Source organism: Ciconia boyciana, chromosome 13 (assembly GCF_034638445.1).
Source record: "Ciconia boyciana chromosome 13, ASM3463844v1, whole genome shotgun sequence".
Lineage (NCBI taxonomy): Eukaryota > Metazoa > Chordata > Aves > Ciconiiformes > Ciconiidae > Ciconia > Ciconia boyciana.
Window position 1 is genome coordinate 15,067,207 of NC_132946.1, and position 22,998 is coordinate 15,090,204.

General features: G+C 35.2%; 1 protein-coding gene across 9 annotated transcripts in view; it reads right to left on the reverse strand.

Moving 5' to 3' along the window:
* Positions 1-22,998, reverse strand: part of RBFOX1 (RNA binding fox-1 homolog 1) — a 292,969-nt gene that overhangs the window by 47,114 nt on the left and 222,857 nt on the right. For 7 of the 9 annotated variants that reach the window (XM_072877915.1, XM_072877924.1, XM_072877919.1 and 4 more), the window contains 2 exons: positions 19,664-19,744; positions 1,848-1,980 (listed from right to left, as the gene is read on the reverse strand). In XM_072877915.1, coding sequence (XP_072734016.1) covers positions 1,848-1,980; positions 19,664-19,744 — 214 coding nt within the window. The remainder of the gene's footprint in view (positions 1-1,847; positions 1,981-19,663; positions 19,745-22,998) is intronic. The other 2 variants (XM_072877921.1, XM_072877920.1) reach the window with 1 other exon arrangement.

The window sequence follows — 22,998 nt, forward strand, 5'->3', positions numbered from 1 at the left end:
ACTGGTCTGAAAGTATTTACTCCTTTTGCATATACTAACAAAAAAAGTCCAATTCAAAAACTGTATCACACATAGCTGGTATATATTTTCTTATATTTCTTTATGACTTTGTATTAAACTAAGGTATTATGTTCATGACAACATGAAACTGGTAATAACCCATGTTGTTATCCTGCTACATATTGTACACTGCATTCAAATTTAAGAATTTATTTTTAAACTGAGTAGAGATGGAAAGAGTCCACTTTCTTTATATGCAGTATCCATTTCGTAGCTGAGACATTCATATTGAAATTGGCTTTTGTAGGGCATTCTAAACTTGTTACCATCATTGCCATGTACAAATACCTGGACTAACTCTAAAGAAGAGTCAGGGCAACAGTAGGACACCATCCTTGTCCAAAGGTAACTCAGGCAATCTTCAGAAATCATGTCTTTCTCCAGTAGTGGTAATATTGTTTCACTTATTAAATTAATATTATTTTGCTTGTCTAACTACACAAAACACTTTAAAAAGAAAAAAGAATACACTTTTACAAAATAACCTGATTCTGTGGCATCATTTTTATATTCATTTTTAGAACATCTTATTTCTCTGAGGTGATAACTGCTCAATGTGAAGGAATGATCAAAGTTCTTGTCCTAAATATCCCTGAAAATTTAGTTCAATGGCTGACTGATTAGATTTGCAAACCTGTCTAGAAAAAGACACACCTTCTGGCTTAATAGAACAAAGGCTTCATGAGAAAGTGAGGGGCACCCATCTTCTACCATAACGAAGTAGGAGGACAGGGTTGTAGCACAATCTTGTGCTGGAAGCTCCCTTACAAGGGGATATCCACAGCGAGAGCAGATGAGCTGTGGAACAGGACCTTAGTGAGGGCCGAGAGAGCACTCACCTTCATGCAAAACTTTGCAAACCCTTCCTGACCCTTTCTCAGAAAGAACTGGTTGCTCTACGGAGAGGCAGTGGCATATCTACCAGCAATTTTTATGACAAAATACTATTCTGGCCTGGGATCTGCAAAGTTTTCTGATTTTCCAAACTTCCCAATTTCTTAATAGCTGAAAATCTTTTGACAAGGTTAGGACTTTTAAATATCACACGCAGCATACAAAACCTTTCTGTGTCAGCATTTACAGAGCTACAAGGAGAATTTGTTTCTTCCTTCTTTCCCTCAAAAATATACCTCAAAAAAAGTATATTTATCTTCTGAATTAACAGAAGATTATTGAGATTCTAGAAATTACTACTATGAATTTTTCTCCTTTATTCCTTAGTTTTCTACTTGGTTTTAGTAAATGTAGTCACTGACATTGAAATCTTAAGGTATTATTTAAGCAAACCTACTGAAAAACACATGGCCCTGAGAGAAGCACCCCAAATTTCTATCGTGGTGTAGATGTCAACTAGAAAAACTAAACAAACTGCAATAAAATAAAAAAAAAAAACACCACTAAGCCTTCAGGTCCAGAGACAACTTTCAGTGGATGATTTGAAGAAAAAAGAAGTTAACTTGATCCAACCTCCTTAATAACCAGATGTTTGCAATCATCAAAAATATATCTTTAGCTGAAAGAATTTCTCTGTTCCAAAGCATACAGTTTCTAAGAACATTTACATAACAATATGTGACATCTGAAATGCTTAAGGCCACCAACCATGGCAGTACAAATTACAGTCATTTTTCAATACTCTGTGCAAGGTGCACCACTTCCAGCATGGGGATTGGTTGCATGCTGCGTTGTTTTCTGCGGTGAGACACGATCAGCATGCACCATGGTCGCAAATAGTTTGCAGCCTTTGGAGATTCATGCTAATAGGTAAAAGAGGCTGATCTCCTTACCCGCCGTAGGCTGGAATTGGAGGGGGGGGGGCTGCTGCACGAAACGTGTTATACACCGTGCGACCTCGGCCTCTTAGATGTGCACCTCTGTAAGCAGCAGCTGCAGTTGCAGCAGGGTAGGGAAATCCTGGCACTGTGGAGACAAAAAGAGGAAGGCATGAAAATATTCAGATCAATCTAGCGTTTTAAAACACAGGTAATGTAGCACCACGTTTGTCCTTATATTAAAGCTTGCCTGTAACTGGATGAGGGAGTTGCCAAATAAGTAAATTATTAGTCTTTTAACCAGAAGCCTCATCTTTTTACACAACATCTTTGTATGCAAGCAGGAGACAGCAAACTGGGAATTTAGATGGCAGTATCATAGGTGGCTCTGATTCTCCTGGAAGACACTGTTAAAAATAATGTTGACCGTTTTAGCCAACTCTGCCACCAGGAGACTCTTGAGGTCCAAGTCACCCAGTTCAGACTCAAATTCATAATGCCAGAGCCATTTCCACCACTTTATTGGATCTATCTTCAAAAGTCAGCCCTGCTTTGAGTGGGGATGAGACATTAGACCAGGTGACCTCCAGTGATCAAGATTATCCAGTGATTTTACCAATCTAACAGAGCTTTACTTTTGTTCAAAAGTTGATTATTAACTGGGTCTTAATTATGTACCAAGGGAAAGAAAGACAGAGCAAGTGTTTTCTCAGATTTTGGCGGTGTACTTTTTTCATAACAGTACCCGTTATTTCTTCAAAGGCAAGAGTTGCACAGTTTGGAAATATCTATACGAATTCAGATAATATTCAGACCCAATAGAAACAATTTAGACATATAAAAAAGAAATTAATTCAGACATTTTTATATTGTCATTGCAACTAAGTGTAAACATTAATTACCATTCCATGTGAGACTTAAAATATTTTAATCAGAAATTGAACAGTAATACAGTACTACTTAGAGATTTTTTCCTGTAAAATATCTGTAAAGCTTCTATCTTCATAAACTTTTAATTTAAAAATGAAAAAGAAACTTCCCACTTCACTTTCTCTGCCTGTTTTTTAACCAATACTTCATGACTTCATTCCTCCTTTGTACATATATTGCTGGCCAATGTTAGAACAGGTATTTTTGAAATTAATTCATCAGTGAGAAAGAGAAAATCAAATCCAGCTCTGTTGGCACTCAGGTTACTTCAGTTGTGCTTCACTGTGTTGAATTTTTTTTAAGTATGTAAATAAAGAGAGAAAAGAAATAAATATTGCTTAGCAAAGCCCTAATAAGAAGCAAGCAAATGGAAGTAATGATGTATAAAGCAGTAAGTTTTTCAAGTCTGAAATATGAATTGATTTCAATCCACATTTGTCTTTCATCTGTTTTAGCATTAAGTTTTAAAAGATGCCTTGAATTTGAAAAAGAAAATGAAAAATTCACAACTTGTAGATGTCACTGGCTGAACACATGAAGGAAAATACCGTAATTATGGTGACTTCTCCATTATTGCCTTAGTACTGTGGCTTTTGGGCTTTGCTAAGTCCTTCTCACTGACAAAAAAGGTTATACAGTAATTCTGCAAAGATTTACATGTCTGTGACCCACATAAAACAACATGGCAATGCAATTAAATTAAAACAGTCTTTTTAGAAGTGCAAATACCATATTTTTATTCCTCTTTCTGTAAAAAGAATATGTGTCAAAATCAGAATGATGAACTTAGAGAATTCAATATACTGTTGATAACTTTGCAATCAACTGCGTTTAAGAAGGCTTAAAGAAATAGAGTCGTGGAAAGCATTCTTTTGGGGAAAGATGAACATATATATCATATACTTGGAAATTCAGACTCCAAGTACTTTTGCATATGCAACAACATTGAATATTGAACAGTATAAATACAGCAGTGCTAGAATCATGACCTGCTGCTCAGACCATGTAACTTTTGTCCTTTTCCTTTCCAAGTAAACAGTCTTGCATACAAATTAGTACAATGGGCATATGAAAATGTAAAAGAGAATTTTCAGCGGACTGAAGATATAAGCAAACATTATAGTAAAATATTTACAGGTTGTGCCGTAGCTCCTCTGATAGACTGGACTGTCTTCCCATACTAACAGATAAATAAAAGGTGCAATGCTCTAATAAAATTTCAAAGATTGAAGTTAGCAATACATGAGAAAAACATGAGGGTTGGACATCAAGGCGTCGTTGTTCACTTCTGTCCCTTAGAGAATGTATTTGTGAATGCCACGTGCTGGACACTGCCTGTCTTGGCTTAAATTAGGTGCTGCACACAACATACATTTTAAACTGTCACTTATCATAACTATTATCATGTTTATTACTTCTGTAAGAGAAACAATGAAGTAGACTAGTACTCTTCAGCACGGAAAAGAAGTGACTGTGGGAGCTATGACAAAGCTCCACAATCGTGAATAATGGAGAAAATATGGGAAAAGGTGGCTCTTCACACAACCTCTGATTAAGCTGCCATGGAACTTTCTGCCACTGGACGTTATGGATGTTAAAAGTTTAAAAGTTTATATGATTGACAAGGATGAACAGTTTCCCTGCAGAGAAACAGTATAAAGACATCACCTCTGGTTTACAAAACCACTGTGAATCGTACCAAGCTGACAGAATGTTCAAAGAACTGTATACCTACACACTAGCTCCAGTCTTACAACCTTTACAATGCAGCTTTTGCTCCCTTCTAAATATGGGGTATTGGACTAGGTGGAGAACTAATCTAATCCAGTAGGATTATTTTTGTTATCGGAGTAATGTTTAGCTGCAGTCTGCCTGCATTAGAAAAATTACTCCTTTCCACCTACTAGATGGTCATTTCTAGAAGTAAGTTTGTCCAATAATTTGAGAGTTAATTTGTGCCTTTTTTTTAAATCATGCAAATAAATAAATAAAAAGAAAAAAAACAAAACAAAACAAAACCCCAAGAAAACAGTCCTGAGAAGAGTTTGCTTAAGCAAATGGGGAAAATGGACTTGAGAGTCTGGCCAGGAAAAACTGATATCTGAAATCGTGGATATCTTAAATGATAAACCTGAATGTTGGTATTCTGTAGCTAGCTTTAAAAAACTGTAGTCTTTAGGGACACTCTTAAACTAGCAAGATTAAGAGAAATTTCTCTGACCTGAAAGCCATTGACAAAAAATCAATGAAGTCTGACAACCTTTTGAGCAGTTTGGACAACTTCTTCACTTACACGTGCATCTGTAGTTCTCTACATATTGATAGAAAACACACTTTCACAAGAAAAACAGAAGCAGTGGCAAAGAAAACTAAACCAATTCAAAAAAGTTTAAGCTCAAGCAATGTAAGGTATCTAACAATGTTGTGGGTTTGCAATACACGGTCTGGAAACTCCTGCTCTAAGGTCTGTTTCAGCAATTAATTATTTGTAATTAACATCTACATTTAGCAATATTTAAAGCAGTTAAGTAGTCTTCTTTCAGTGAAACACTCAGGGTCTTAGACAATCTTTCTGCTGTAAAATGTACTGTTTGAAATTAACTCACCAATTCCTCCATACAGCCACAGACCTTATACATGTGTGTGAAGAATGGACCTATCTCTTGATTTTCAGAAGAAATTAATAAATATAGGCCTGATGAAAACTAACTGGAATTGTGCAGAAGTTGTATGGGAGAAACTGAGGATAAACCTCTGTGAAAGCATGAACTCCTAAAGTGTTTTGTGAGCATTTTTTTCCTTTGAATTGTACCACTCAATCCAGCTTTCACTCAGACATTTTAAAATATATACTTTGCAATAAGTGCAAATATTTTGCAATAAGATTACTCTTTAATCTTCATGGTGGTCACACCTTGGAAAGAATTACAAGAAGAGCCACTGACCTTAAATCTTTGACAGTGATGGTTCTCTACAAAGAAATGTCACTGGAAAAGCAGAGTGCCCCATCAATGAATGAGTAAAAAAGAACAGAAAATATTTTTTAAAAAAATTATTACATTTTTATGAGAAAGCAAGCTGTGTCTTATGAAAGAGGAGAAAAAGCTAGAAGATAGAGATAGCAGGAAGACTCACTTAGCCCATAAGCGTTTACCAAATCCAGAACACATAATGGCGGCTCAGCATTCATGGGAGATACTAAGACAAGACAGTGATTTCTACCATTTTCAGAGGATCTGCAACACAAAGGATGTGTCAGAATGAAAAGCCTGAAGTAATTTAATTGTTTTGCTATGCTTGCCTTGCATTGTGTCCTTAATAAAATCATGAAGCATAAAATGTCTGGAGTAAAGCAAAACTCTAAAAACCCTTGTAGAAGCAATCAGTAGAAGGTAGAGCAATGATTTGGAGTTCTGTCAGGAAGAGGGTAAGACACGATGGAAACTAAGCCTGAGAAATACGGACCTAAGAGCGGCATTGCAAGGTCTTATGATCAAGTGAGGTCTAACAGTAGAGTTATATATAACAGAATTATATCCATCCCCAAAAATGATTTGGGTCATCTGAAAATCAGAGTGTCTGAAAGCATGCCTTCTGTTTCCAGGTAGTAATATTAAAGATTAAGATTAGAGGTAAAATAATCAACAAGATCATGTCACCCTAGATTTCAGTTCAGCAAAAAAAATTATGCTACTTCAGCCCAGCTGAGAAATCAGATGGTTAGGAATATGTAATAACCACAGAATTTATTTTGCTACCAACTTTTTAATGTCCTCACCCCAAAATAACCAGCAGAAGTAGCACCATTAGAACAGAACTGAAGAATGGACTTCATAAAAACAATTTTATGAAAAGGGCTCTCCCACCTGGAAGCATTAAGTTCTATTAACCAGCCCCAAACCTAATGAATATATTAGCCAGGAGGAGTAAAGATTTTAACAACTTACAGTTTGTAGGTCAACCTTCCTTAGTGCCTCAGTGCCAAACTCAGTCAGTGCAAATGCTATTATAATGGCGCTGAAAATGTGTTTGACTCTCAGCAGGGAAGCATCTGAGTCTAATTCTAAGCACAAGTACCTTAAATTTATCAGAGTAATTTGATGACTGGAATTATTCTGAACTGTGATAGAGAATAGGCAGATTTCTCCAACTACACATTGATGATATGAGATGATAATATGAGGTTAAAAAAAAAGAAAGACTTTTCTAAGGACTATATATAATCAAATATCAAGCCAAAGAAACAATTTACATTCTTATCTAATAGCCCCATCAGTTCTATAGTTATTCATTCAGCTATTCAAATACAAATGAGACTACAATGGCAACAACAAAAAATCAGTTCCTACAGTGGAACTGCAATTTCACTTTTTCAAATTAAAAAAGAAGAGTGAAAACAATATGCTGTGGAAGCGCTTGGCTTTGCTTAATATAATTATCCAAAAGCATACAAATCATCTTGTACTACAGCCTAAATTAAAATTTTTTAGGAACAGTATGTTGGTAAGATTCCTTCTTTAAACTTATTTGTGCTATTTGTATATTTAGGAGGATAAAATTTTAAAAAATGTATTATTACAACAAAAATTGTCCAAAAAGTTCTCTCTTGTGGATACACTTTGTAAACATGGAAACACTGTCAGGGTATCTCCTTCATCAAACTTCAGTTTAGATCTCAAACATGAAATCTGGTCAGCGAACTGCAACATTTAAGCAAATAAAAAGGCCTTTGGAATTAACAGGACTCATGTTAGTATATTGGTAAAATTTAGGTAACTAATGATTTTATGTAGAAAACAAATATGAGCATGAGGAAACGAAGAGGAACTTAATCTTTGTGTTCACACATGAAATTTAATAAAATCGTAATTTCTCCCAAAAGATGTAATATAAGCATTGGTTTCACTCATGTTTTATTAAATGAACTTTTTATTAAATGAACTTAGGTGCACTTTCTAGGCACCATATCTCAACACATGCCTTAGAAAACAAAGACTGAAGGAACAATGACAAAGCTTGAGTTCCCAAAAGGAGAAATATAACCTGGTAAAAAATACTTAAGGGTTATACACTGTGTATTAAAGTTTTAAAGCTTTGGGATAGATGGAAGAGTAGCAGATGCAAAACACAACAGGGGGCAGATTTTGTATCAAAGCCATAAAAATATACAGCCATTTTAATGGGCAATTATTCTTTGCATTTGTGCTGTGGTTTGAATTTGTATGAGTGTGCCATATGCCTCAAGAAAGGTGTACCATCAAAATGGATGAACGAATCTACCTCTCATCACTCCTAATCTCTCCTCCTTTGTGCAAACTATCAGGTCATCCGCCATCAAGATTTTTCAAATGTTTTATGGTGAAGAATTTTAATGCTACATCATGTTTGAATCAGTTTATAGCTAATTTACTGCAACATAGTTTAACTGTTAGAAAGGCGGGGAGACACATTTACATTATTCCCATAGTGCAGGAGGATCCCTGTTGAGGAAACACTTTAGAAGTACTGGACAATAAATAAAAACAAAGAGATAGAATGGGTAACATGCTGGGAAAGGCTAAGCAGAATAATCTATATGATATTATCTGAGATTTCTGGAACAGAATCAGGAGTTTATGCTGATGTATGCTGTGTAGCAAGTTTTCACTTCACCATAATAGTAATAAGTAGTATTACTTGGCATTCTTTAAAAGAATTATAAAAACTGTGTTACAGAGGATGTGTGCAGGTCTTTGCATTTAAATACACAGTCCAAAGTACAATGCAAGTAAAATATAAGCTCTGTTACTACAGATTTTAACATAAGAAGGCTTTTAAATTTTATATATATATGGATTCTTAACATTTCAGGGTAAAAAAAATCTTTAGAAAGTTCACAATGTTTAAAAATAGCAAGCTGAAAATACTTTTTTTCACCTGTCACTTTTGTGAGATTATTATCCCTGGGATCTAGTTGTGAATTAACTGAATTCAAAGGAAATTTGCCATATATGTCAAATACAGTCACAACTGGTCACTTATATTTCTTTCATTCACAATCTATTTATTTTTTGAGGCACATACTTAAAATTAGTAGCACAATTATTTCCTTACTATTGTACAAAAATATATGTCAGTATTAAACACTGTTGCTTAGGAATGAATAAATCTGTATTTTGGACAAACCGTTACTTATAGGACATTCTCATTTGAAATGCATTGAAAAGGAAAACAAAAATCTCTAATTAATGTACAAGTCTAATCACCATTCTCCACATGGAAGAGTAATTTTTCACTGTTCATTTGCTCAGTGTAATCTCAAAACTGACATAACAGAAAAGCAATGGCCTATAAATCTGCTCTCATTTGTTTCTTTAATATTCATATTCCATTGAACTACAGCTGCTTGTTGCTGCAGTCTATTACAACATGCAAAACTGTCGATAAAAATATTATGAAAGGCAAGATGTGTTTCTTCATGGCTCTGTGTGCCATTTATTTCGAAAAAAATAACAATAAATGACTCATGGATTGTCCCTTAGTTCACTGCACGCTGGGCGATTAGTGATTAATTACCTTGCTGCAAATTGACATGGCACAAGGAAATTGACACAGCTCTGATTAATTAACTTTTTATGTGAGACAGTTACTTACAAAACACTGCACACTGTAATTGAATCCCTTTACACAACACTACTGCATTAAGTTCCCAGTCAAATCCAAATTAGCACCAAATTTTACATAAATTTGGTGAAACTGTTTATGATAAGGTGTACCCTGAAAGATTATGTAAATATTTCTAGAAAGAGGACAGACAGCTGCTTTAAGGCACTGTTTTCCACTATTTCATCCTCAGACAAATGAAAAATAAGATTTCTTAGATTTTTCCTACCAAATCACCAATATAATCAAATGCACTCAAAAACATACATAAAATATTTCAGTAAAAAGCAACCCCCTATTTAATGTGTTTATTCTTATGTTAAATTGTAGGAAGACACTTAACTGTGCCAACAAAACTTATTTGGTTATCTTTACCTTAAATTTGTTTCCAGACCTAATTGATCTACTATTTCAACAATGACTTGCACATACTAAAGTCACACTTAGTTTTGTTTAAAATTAATTTAAGTATACATGGAATTATTCTTATTCTCTGCCCCCCTTTGTTTCATCTCCTCTAATATACCAATAAACAAACCACCATTGGTTTCTATGTATATTGACACTATTATATGCCAGGAATTTATAACCTTTGGAGCAAAATCTTGATGCCAAAGCCTGGAAACGGTTTCATCTTTTTCACTAAATTTTTTTCACTGTGAGGGTGACTGAGCACTGGTTGAGGTACCCAGAGATGCTGCGGAGTCTCCATCCTTGGAGATATTCAAAAGCTGTTTGGACGTGGTCCTGAGCAGCCTGCTCGAGATTACACTGCTTGAGCAGGGGGGGTGGACAAGGTGACCTCCAGAGGTTCCTTCCAACCTCAGCCATTCTGAGATTCAGTCATTTGGTGATTCTGTGATTATCAGAAATTCCCATATCTCATCCTTCTTTCACTGGACTGTATATGCAGCCGCCTGAATCCCTCAGACATCAAGGGATTTCTCTTAACACACAGAAAAAAAATGGAGGATGTGGAGGGATAAAAAAGAACAGATATGGCGATTGAGAATTTTTTTGTAAAGCTATGTAATTACACCAACCTACAACTGTGAATAAAAAAATGCTATAATTGGTCATCAAATTACTTATGGTGTACTTAATAACAAAATAAGAGTACCGCATAGTTGATGTTACAAAGATTACAAATGGTTGATGTACAAAGAATAGCTGACTTTTCGCAAAAGAAATTACTAACAAACAAGAAAAAGCTCGGTAGGTAAAAACAAACAACGAAGCAACTAGGCCATAAAGGAAAAGAAACAGCAGAGATCAGAGAAGCCATATCAGATCTTAAATTAAAGAACAATCTTCAAATATAGATGATCAAACTGATCAATAACTTGCGTTCCTGGTTGTTGGCCATCTATAGGTTCCAAGCAAATGGAAAAATTCTCCTGTGTCTAGCTAAACACCATTTCTGAGACAAAGTAAAAAGGACATGGTTGTGGAAAACTAGATGAAGAGTAGCTCAAGATAAAGAGATGACAAAATTTAGTAATTTGAATGTTTATGAAAGTCAGTTATGTGGGGACAAGAAGTTCTGTCTGGATGACACAAGGATTACTGAAACTCAACAGAATTATTAAACTGTAAAAAAGAACATTGTAAGAACGTTGTCGGGTTGGGAACAATTTAGGAAGGAAGCGATTGAGGAAAAAAACAGCTATTAACCTAATCCAAGCCATAATGGAAAAAGTTGTCAAAACAAAGAATTGCACCTGCAAAGAGTCATATCGATATTAAAAATGTTAATTCCTCTAAAGTACTTACTATTTGTGAAATTCAGGTTGAAGAATTTTGCTGTATACAACATGGTTTTAAGAGCCATGATTTAATAACAACTGTCACAAAATGCAAGAAAGAGTGACACTAAAGTAAGTCTTTATTTGAAACCAAATCTTACAGGCTAAGCTGAAAACCACAAAATTAACAACTTCACATCTGACAGACAGAATGACTTGAGATGTATGGTCAACTGTGTGTGCCTACCTACTAAAAATGAGTAACACAGCATCTAGAATGCAAAGCTAAGGAAACATCAGAAGCCTGTGTCTAAGACTCTACACAAAGGATCTTATAACATCATAGATGATGATGCAAAAAAATACTAAATGTAATTCTCGCTATTTAGCTGTATACTGACAGGAGTAAGCCCAAACAATCCTATCGTCCTAACTTGTTGGTTAGTCACGAGTACTGCCAGTGGCCAAGTGCCATATCTCCATTAACAGGAAAGCACTAAATTAAGACACATGAGATGCCCAACTGTCCTTGGTCAAACATGATTTTTATTATTTGAACTAAAGGAAAAAGATACTTCCCACAATTTACTGTTAAAAAAATTATGCATGCCTTTTCAGTCATCTCCCGCTACCCAGGTGTAGGATGATGCATAAGTTAAAAAAAAGTCAGTAGCACACAATTCAGGATATGTCTGTTGTATAAAACTCTTAAGCGTGCTAGTTCAGACACACTGCACCATCACTAAACAGATTAACAGAAGAATGAGTATAAACAGCAAGGCACTTAAAAACAGATTTGCAGGAGTGAAATGAAACCCATACTTACAGATTCTGGACAACTACAACACATCTTACTGATGACTTATTAGTCACCATTTAAAATAATGATAGACAGAAGGTAAAAGGACAGTTATCTTTAAAATAGTTACAGAAGGACAATATATAGTGATACAGAACACAAAAAATGCTGTAAGAATTTCAGGCAGTGCTACCAAAAAACACCCCAAAGAGGTTCACTTTACCATTTAAAAAGGCTGATACTTAAATCAAGAATATAACATAACTTGTATGAATACAATTTTACTCAATTTTGTTAATTTTGTATTATCTAGTATCTGACTTAGAAGTCAGTGGAGTTATCCTGCATTCAGATTTGTGTAACTTTGTTCAAAGCATGGTCCAATCCAATGGGCCAAAACAGTGTTTAAAAACTTTCTAAAGACATTTCAACAAGAGATGACATCAATCTTTTTCTCTGGAAGAGATACATGATTTTTCTTACGCTTCTATACATGGGGGAAAAAATCATGGAAAGCAATTAGTAAACTTCCCTTCCTATTTATTACTGAGATCTTCTTTATTTAAACGTTCATGTAAACCCACTGTATTTTAACATACAGACAAGGAAGGGCACTTTTCACATTTTTCCTGGGTTACTGCCAGGTGATTCTCTTTCCTTTATAAATAAAGGCAATTAATTAATTCAGGAAGCACATTAAAAGATAGTTTGACTCCTAAATGTTCAGTAATGAGTTTTTTGTAGCCTAAAAATGATATGTGTGATTGGTCTACTCAAAGGTATGGACATTTCCCTTCGGGCAGGATTTTTGTACTGTTTCATTCATGAATCTCAGTCCTACAATGGTTAAATTGGCTTAATCACAGAACTCCCTTGCAAGGGTACTCTACCTTTTTTCTATGAAGCAATAAAAACCAGACAAAACCACAAACATGTAAATACACTCTACTAATATATATTTCCATTGTGGTGAAGTGACCTGCCATTCCATTTTAGTTTAAGAGAAAAGAGATCAATTACAAATTTAGTTTGCAGAAACCTTTTACATTTAATTCGCAAATACTGTAACATAGGCAAATTATTTATACTATAGGAATACTCATTCTTTAAACTGTTCCTGACCCATATATCAATTCAAAATGGCAAGTTTACTAAACAGTCTCTCCCTTACCAATAACAGTAAAATCACAACAAATAAATTCATAAAAACAACAACAATAAAATCAGAACAATTTGATCATTGATGTCATTACAATAACATATACGTCCATTTGGATTGAATATGGTCAATCATGTCTGACATCCACACAAAACCCAGAAAAGGATATACCAAATGCCAGGAGCACCTACGCTTCAGTTGCTTGGAGTACCAGGATAATACTATCAGAAGACTATCATCATTACAATATAATTTTCAGGTAATTACATGTGTGCAACAGATTAAACCTGACAAAATCAATTGAATCAAGGTTTCTAAACTGAACATTTCCACTAATGATTCTGCTCAGAAGTGCATTTCAAATCACCTTTAGAAAATTCATATTTTCCCCATGTAATCTTCTTGGTACTGGAAATATCCCAGAATATAATATAAATGTCAAAGGTCTTACTCCAATTCATTAGTAATGCCACAGAAAAATAAAACCTGGAATGTCTTCACTGAAACAAGAAACATGAAAATAGTTTCATACAGCATTCTTTAGGTAGTTTACTATATATCCTAAGCCAAGTAACCTACTTCTAAGCGAGGAGATTCAACAGACATATCGAATAGATAGGCTTTACTTAATTTCCACTACTATAGCATGAGTCCTCAAATGGACTAAATCCTACTATTGGGTGTGGTATTTATACTTAGTATTTATGATTTTCTTCATTTATTCCATGCATATCAACAAAGTCCTGAACTATCCTCCACCTATGAATCAAAACAAAACACTCACAGGAAAAAAAAAAAATCTTTTAAAATAGTACATGTGTCTGTCATACATAAGTTTTGATAAGTTTCTAACAGAGAACATATATAAAAAGCAAAATTCCTATACCATTTAATTAATACTTAAAGATTCTTCTATAGATTTTCCTTCTCTCCTGGCATATAATGCATAACTTTGGATCAGCAGGATTATTAGGATAATTTAAGAACATTTCTAATGCCTGCTCTGAAGTAATGGAACGTATTTTCCTGATTTGCTTTAAAATAACTTAAGCATTAAAAATATTTATTGTCAAAAATATTGCAGGACCAAAGGTTTCCAGGGAATTTTCTGAAAGAACTGCCTTCCCACCTTTCAAAAACATCTCATCTTCGCCTTGTTGTTTTCTGGTTGTTCATAAGCTAAAATCCCAGGGCAACATAGTTTATTGTTTTAATATCTGTCTGACGCAAAGCAGAAGTATTCTCTGGTGAGTGCTTATCTGTCATATGTACTTCTGTTAAAGGAATATCAAGACAAATAAGATGTTCTAGGGCATATCATGGGATTATGAGTTTGGCATTGACTGAATTCTGTTTAAAAATAGTTGAAATGATAAATACAAAAATTATCTACACTGATATTTTGAGGATGGGAACTTGAAGAGCATTGGGGTTTAAATATTTTAATTATAAAGGGTTTATACTGTTTTAGTATGAATAGAGAATGAACACCCAAGTCCATAAATGGGACAAACAAAATGAGAGGAAAAAATATTCATAATTGAAACAGTTAAAACAGTAAAATTCTATTCTAATGATACAATGGACTATGAACTTACTTCGTATTAATTAAACTCATTGTAATGGCATTTTCTATATTGAAATGAATAACCAGTGATCTGGAAATTCATTTAGACCATTAGGTTAATTACAGAAACTGATGGAAGTTTTACCAGACAATTACAATTAAAGAACACGAACAATGTGGGACAGATTTATAAGCATTTGTACCACCTCAATCATTTTTGCTGAATTCCACTTCTTACAAAATTGTAATCAATATATCAAAAAATGGGCCATCAACTTCATTTGCCCTTGAGAATTATAAAATAATGTCTGATTTCTGCATTTTCATAATTTTTTTCTTTTAATTCTATAATTTTATTGCAATATGAAAGATTTATTTATTTTGAATAAAAATTTAAAATTTATGGAAAAAGAGCATGTATATTTTGGAGCTGATAAGCATGCTTGCTGAAGATGAAACAACTCTAACATTTAGAAAATGTAAGCCAAAATTGAGATCTATTTAAAATGTACTCATTGAAGTCAAGGCAAAATTCTCTTTTATGGGCATGCAAAACATTTGGGAAATATAGGCACTCATCTGCGCATCACTCTGAACAAAGGCATGCAGCAATTTTCTCTTTTACCATCGATGTCAGCTAGTCAGTCCAGTGAACTGTCCTTTGAACACATGCTCAGAAAAATCTATTAGCAGTTACATACCTGATAACGCAAGTATCTGTATTTTTACTTGGAGCTAAAATAAAGCCTAAAAGTTACAAACAAAGTTCTGATTTAGAGAGTGAAATATATTTAGCTGTCTGAACTTTTATTAGAATTTGTAATTTCTCTCCCATTGCCTTCCATGGGACCTAGGTATGCACAATTGCTTCTTTTTGAAAAATGTGATGCAGAGCTTTAGGCTGGCTTCCTCGCTACACCAGCTAGTGCTTAGTGAGCCCGAGAACCTTGATGGGCTATTCCAGACCACAAAGAAGTTTTCTACTGGCAGGTGCATCTCCTTTTCCAGCCCCTGCCACGAAAGGGCAGGGAGGTTATCAAGAAAACAGAGCCAGGCTCTTCGCAGAGGGACACAGCAGGAAGACAAGAGACAACAAACATAACTTGAAAGAAGAGAGGTTTCCACTGTTAGGACATTCAAGCATTGGAGCAGATGACCCAGAGAGGTTGTGCAGTCTCCGTCCTTAAAGGTGCCCTGTGCAACCTGGTCCTTCCAACCTGAATTATTCTATGATTCTATTACTTCATGTCTTCCTTCTTTCCCACGATTTGGCTCTCATTAACTTCTATTTCATTCACATATTCAGGCACTTCTACATCACAGAAAAAAGGGGAAAATAGGCACTAAACAGTTTTTAAAAGTCTTTGCATAAATTCACATTAGTATTTTTGCCTTTTTTTAACCATACATACCCAGCTATATTACTGTCCTTTGTAGAACAGTGATACAGATATTGAGTGACAGAACTTTTTTCTTCTTTTGAATCTTCCTTTTGTCCAGCAGGGTCTTAATATTCGCCTGGATCCTATTCTCAAGTGGCTTCAATTTGGAAAAGTTCCAAAATTTTTCTTGATACATTTCTTATTTAGAAGTAGATACAAATTTCTTCAGGATTTAAAAATTTCCTGTGGAAGCAACTAGTCTAAAGAAGTGGGGGCAAGAAGAGACTGTCAGTTACGTGCAGACAAACTCTTTGATTCACTAAGTTTCAGTGAGATATCACAGGCCTCCAGGAAGCTTCCAGTGAATGCTTACTTACTCGCTGGGACTCGGTGTACTCTAATCTTTACTTTTTGGATATATCTCTTTCCAATACTTGTCTACATTCTGCATTAGGATAACGATGATGGATTTAACTGAAATCAGTTGTATGAGTTCTGTCCTCGAGGTGCCAATGCTGTGGGAATCTACAGCAGCCAAGATGAGACCATGAGCTTCCTTCCTTTGGTTGTGTCAGCAAGGCAAAATCTGTCCCACCAAGGGATGCGAACACATTTGCATGCTGAAACTATGCTTTCTACATAACAAATTATCTATTCCCAGAATAGATGTGCAAATGAAAAACTGATCCAGGTCCCATCTTCTCCTTCAGCATAAGAGAACAGATGAGGCATGAGGGACTATTGCTACTGATTTGTTCCACTGCTTGCAGAAGAAACAGCTCATTTCTTTCTGTATTATGCGAAGGGCCAGAAGTGATGGAAGGAAGCAGAGCCATGTTTCCATCTCCTGACATATTCAGAGGTGTAACTAATCACTGTACTGGGAAATGTACAATGTGATACATAAAATATATCCTGGGGAAACAAAACATCAGAAGGGAAAGAGTAGCTCCAAGAAATGCGCTCTTTTTTCTGTCTAGCGAAAAAAATGGGGTGAAAGTGTTCAGAGTCATCAGAGACTACTGGTGACCAACACAATTAAAAGGCAAAAAGTGAAGTGAGAAATAAAGCTAGCCAAATTAAGAAAAATATATTTTACAACCAGGTTTCAGTCCTTCATTCCTTATAGAATATAACTAGGGAGCAAAATACAAACAGTCAAGTTAAAGACAACATTTCTAAAAATGGGGACTATCCTCTTCCAACTATCTGAAAATTCCTAACTGCAATTAGCATGCAATGAACTCCAAACCTCTCAGACGGCTTTAAAAATCTCAGCTGACTCTTTCCCTTCTGTTAAAACAATTACAAATTTAAAACCTCTTAATTCTTACATTGTAAGCTCTTCCGAAATATTATACAGTTACAGTACTGGCAGTAACAGAATAAATGATTAACAAATTATTCAGAGATGAAGGCTGCAATATTGTTGTCTACATGGAATGATAATAGTAAAAGTATTAGTCTTCTAGACATTAATGTTGACTTATCAGTTATCATTTCAATATTACAAATGTGCATAAAAAAATGGAGTATAGAAGATCTTTAAAATAATAAAAGAAAGAAAATGAGACCAAACTTGAGCTTCTTTTCTATTCCCTTCTTAGTAGAATTTCCTATAGAAATGGAACTATTTTACATCTTTATTGAAAGTTTTGTAATAAGGAGAAATAAAAAAACTAATTACAATCATTAGTAATTGTAGTAATTTTGTATTATTAGGAGTTGTGACCCTGTGGGGGAAACTACGTTTTGGCAATATGAAATACTATACATAATAAAAGAAAAATCATGACTTGCAGACACACAGATTCAATAAAAGTGTAATAATTTCTACTGCAAGGGCTACTAGCAATCTCTGTTATGAAACTGTGTATTACACATTGCCCAGTGGGAGGCAGATAGGCAAAGTCTGTTTACTTATGTATTTGGCATAATTGAAAACAAACAGGTGTTTGTTAGGATATCATGATTCAAGGAGCACCACTGCAAAATAAGATTTTTCAAAGGGATTGACTCATGAGACATAATGGAAACAGTGAAGTATAGAGCTTAGCTAGCTATACAATGACTATCTAGGGATTTAATAATAGTGGAAATACTGTGCGATATAAACAGCAAGCCCAGAAATAAATTTCCTAGGATAGAACTCAGTGAGACAATAGGAGCAACAGGGTAAACTTAAGAAAGGCTTTATTTAGAGTAATTTCCAGAAAATAAAAAACAAACACTGCCCCCCGTCCTCCCAAAGTAGCTCCCTAATAGTGAGATGAATGAAATGGTTGGATAGTTTTCTAGGAAAAGAATTTTAGTCAAAGATTGGTATTTCAGTCAAAAGACTGCTACTTCAGTCAAAAAGGAATAGTGCACTAAAAATGTACTATAGGGAACATTGACTTAGTAAGTATTTCATCTCTATGTTACTACAAGGATTAAAAAACCCCTACTGCTTGGGAAAGGTGACATAGTACAAAATATTCTTGGAGCATCTGGAAGCAAATGCGGATTTAATTGATAATTTCAGTTCCAATTTAAAACACTTCATATATTTTGTTAGTTCACTATGTATTTGCAGACTCCTGATTTGAAAGTAGATCCCATATTTATACTGTAAAAGCAGCAGCTCTAGGGATGATATTCATGGCCTTTGACATAAAAGAGTTACATGACTGTAGAGATGGTCACTATGGAACTCTTTTGCCCTCATTCCTGGTTTTAATTAATAAAAGAAATTAATTTAGTAGTCTAGATAAGCTTTAAAAGAGCAGAATTGCATTCTAGATTGAACACAAACTTCATAAAGAGCATATCCGATAATGTTGTTAAATCAGACAATGTAAAATATTTTCTTTACAGAGGACTGCTAAGAAGACAGCAAATGCTGCCGTTCACCCTAATTCAGCAAGCAGCAATTATTACTATTTCATTCGGCTGGAGGCTTCTCCACCTGTCTAGATTTCAGAATGGGCATCAGTGGGACCACCAATATGATCTAAAACACTCCCAGAAGAATTGGTTCCACTTCTGCTGCAGAATTTTAAAGGAGAGATTGCTACTCCAAAATTTTGTACAGAAAAACAGCTGGTGGCAGCATCTACGTTTCAGTTTGTCTTTGCTATTTTTATTAGGGCAGCTTTATATAATTCAAAATACCCATTTGCACACGTCTTTTTCCTTTTGTAAAAAACGACTTCATATCTATTTTCTTCCTGACACAATCAAATGGTGGCATGATATGGGACTTTTTATTTATTAAATCAAAATGGTGACCAGGAAGGAAAAAGAAACACAACTTCATCTTCTACACAAAATGCAGAGTGCGCAACAGTACTGGATTCAAAAAAATGTCAGTGTTACTGGAGAACTTTTGACCGTTTCTGTAAAACAGTGCAATATAGGCTGTCTTTTTTTTTTTTAAATAAAATGTACTTTGAGGATAAAGATGCAACTAAAAACACTGAATTATCTGTTGACATTCTTTACACACGTTTATAAATACCACATTTACAAGAGCTATTGGGAAAGTTTACAGTTTTAGGGGGCTTAATTCACATTAATGTGCTTTTGTCACAAAACAAAACAAAACAGAGCCGTAACACTAGCTTACTTGTGGATGTGTATACTAGTGAACTGGGGGCACTGTACACGGGAGATCCCTCCTGGTTTGCCTGGCACAGCAGCACCCTGCCTACAAGAAAGAGAGAGAGAGTGGTATCTGGTTTTGGAACACTCAAACTAGACCTCAATTTTTATCTCAAAACAGAAATAAAGTCATAACCGGAGCGGTGCAGTGAAGCAGGGGCACTTTGTGTCCTTTGCCTCCGAAGCAGAAAGAGCCCCAATAAGCATGTACAATTTTACATTTGAAAAAGCAAAACACAGACATCCCCCGAAATACAAACACCCTTTTTATCCCATGGGGAAGCTGGTGCCCGCCCTGAGCACTGGCAGCGCCCACCGGTCCCTCGCCCCGCGGCTCTCGCCCCTCGCCCTGCCTCTCCGCAGCAGAAGAAGCCGTTAGCTCTGCTGCCAAGGGAGCAACCCCCCCCGCTAACCTCTCACCTCCCTGACTCCGGCTGCAATGAGAGGCTACTCAAGCAAACCCAGCAGATAAATCAGAGCGCAAAGCTCCCATACAGCTGTTAGGCCAAGGATGAGCCCAGTTATAGCGCTTAAATTAACACCGGCGCAAGTGAAATTGCAATATTACTAATACACGTGCAGATTTCAGTACTTTTGCTCAAATGAGAAATACATAAACATAAGCTACTTTCCAGTGTATAAGCTGGGTTCAGGATTAAGAACAAAACCAAATAAAAGAAATGAAACCTTTTTTGAAAACAAGAAAAGAAAAGTAAAAGTAATAACCAAATCAATTTAAAACAACAGTTTTGCAATGCATGTTCATTTTGACCAAATGACAGAAGTTTAGGCTTATTCCCTGGGTTTTTTTAAATGAACTTAAATAAAATGCCTTACTATTTCACTTCTTTCTTAAAATTGTATTTTAGCAGTCTTAGCTGAATACAGATTGAACATTGATTAGAGGTAGAAACAACTATACTTTCACACTAGCAAAAAAACTTCTGCACTTCTGGAATACAGTCCACCAGGAAGAGCAGGATGTGACACATCTGTTTTGCAGATATATGTGTATATATCTGTATATACACACACACAACATTATATATACACACATATACGCTGACATACTTCAAGCTGTCAGGATTTGTGAATCACACAATTTCAAAAATATTAAATTTACATGAAGATTTGTGAGACTTCAGAAGTTGTGCATTGGCTTATAAGGAATGTAACTCAACAGAGTTGAGTCAAATATGTTTGGAAGGATAAGATTCATTACAAATGGTAGGCATGTTTTCCTTATAGTATTACAAGAGCAATTCTCAACTTACATTGTTACCAGACCAGAGTTCTTTCAAAAAATGTTTCAAAAAAAATTTCTGTCATTAACCAGTTCTTTGATTATTACTTGCAGCTGTCAGTTGAGGTAGAAATACAGGAAATAGTGAAGGAAAATAGTTCTTGTAATTTATGCAATTTAGCTAAGACTGTGAGCACTGGAGATGTCATGAAATATTATGCTCCTGACCTTCCCAGAAAATAGCATGCCCTTAACTAACAGAATTTGGAGATGCTTGCTTTTCTCCAGCCATCCACTACTAATCTGAAAGATAAAACAAGCTAAAAATTTTTTTTCTTATTTTAAGACAGCATATAGTTGACTATATCAATATATATCTTTCCCAGCCTTCCAAAAAAAATCTACAGCTGGAAGCTGTTAAATGAACATATAGCTATTGAGATCCTAATGGCAAGCATCATTTTCAGGCTAGTAGATAAAGAGGACCTATCAACACACTTGACACTAGGAATGTGTACATTGGAATATGGAGGTACTTAACACCATAGATGCTTCAAACCTTGTGCTACTACAGAAGCCTGAAAATGAAAGTGAGCTGAAGGCAGAGAGGCATTCAGCCAGCTGAGTGAAATGCAGAAAGGAAAGGAATTGTTAAAATCAGTAATTTTAATTCGCTTTTAAGAATAATGTAACTATAATGACCTCAAGTATATTTAGTAAATATATAAACGGTTTTAGAAATTGAAGTTTATAGCTTATTTATGTTATTAAACATAAATTCTAGATGATATTTTGCTTGTTCCATGGTCCATAGGTATTTTCCTATTCTTTGCAGCTAACATTCTTACCTTTTTTCTGATTTCATCTCATACAAATCTAATTTTCCCTACTCGAACCTTCTAATTTCTTATGAAAGTACTTCAAAACAGATGCTTTTTTCATCCATGCTACTAGAGTGTATTTAATTTGTTGCACAGAGCTTTCTAATTATATTTTGACAATCTGCCTTCAAATTTGTACATAAAATTAATACCAATACCTAAAACACTATTATTAGATTTTGTTAGAAAAATATGGAACTTTTTAATCTACTTTTGTGAGAAAAGATTATTTCTGCTGCATCTAATTTTGGTACTAAAATATTTAAATTGTAATTAATACAACTGGGGAAAGAGTGAATTATTTACAATAAGATCTTCTGGATAAACTTCAGAACATTGAAACAATCTATAAATTCCCTAATGGAAAAAAAATATTATTTTTCCTCTAGAATACTAAATTCTAGCATGACAGAATAAAGGGTGTTGGTTTTTTTAAGAAAGATGATTTTAATATAAAGTTCTTAATATTTCTGTTCAAACTGTAATTTAATAATATCATGGAGCTGATGAACTTCAAAAAATTACAGTCATGCAAGAGTTCCTCTTTAATTGTGCAATGCCTTCTGTACCAGCACATGTAAGGCTGATACTGTCTCATTAAGAACAATCTGCATGCTTTTTTGCTTTTCTCTAATATAAGCATCTGCTGGTTTGGTCACAGCAGACATGTGACCAGTGATACAGGATTTTGGAGACCAGCAGCAGAAAGCCCCCCCGACTCACTCCGTCGAAAGGATCAGAAAAACATTACACACTCTGAAGAGCGTATTCACTACAGGCACACGGGAGGGCTTTAGACAGAGCGGTGGCAGAAGGGAAACTGAGGCAGGCAGGCTGCTAGGTGTAACAGGGGAGGGCAGCCTGCGGCAGCTGGGCCAGCCTGTGGGCCGTGCTGCACACAACAGGGAGCTGTGCTGCGGCGGGGCAGGGGGTGGCAGCTGGGCACCGCCCTGGGATTGCGGAGATCCCCCCAGACTGATTCACTGCTCGTCCTTGGCATACAGGCAGGCAGCATGGACAAAAACATACTTTTCAAGACCGAAAAATATTCCCACTCATAATTCTCTTCCTCCAATGGTTTCTCCTACAGTCCATGATTAAGAAGGTACTGTTTGATCAGGTCCTTTGTTGAATCCCTATAGTTATTCTGAGAAAATAATGACTCTAAAAATATGC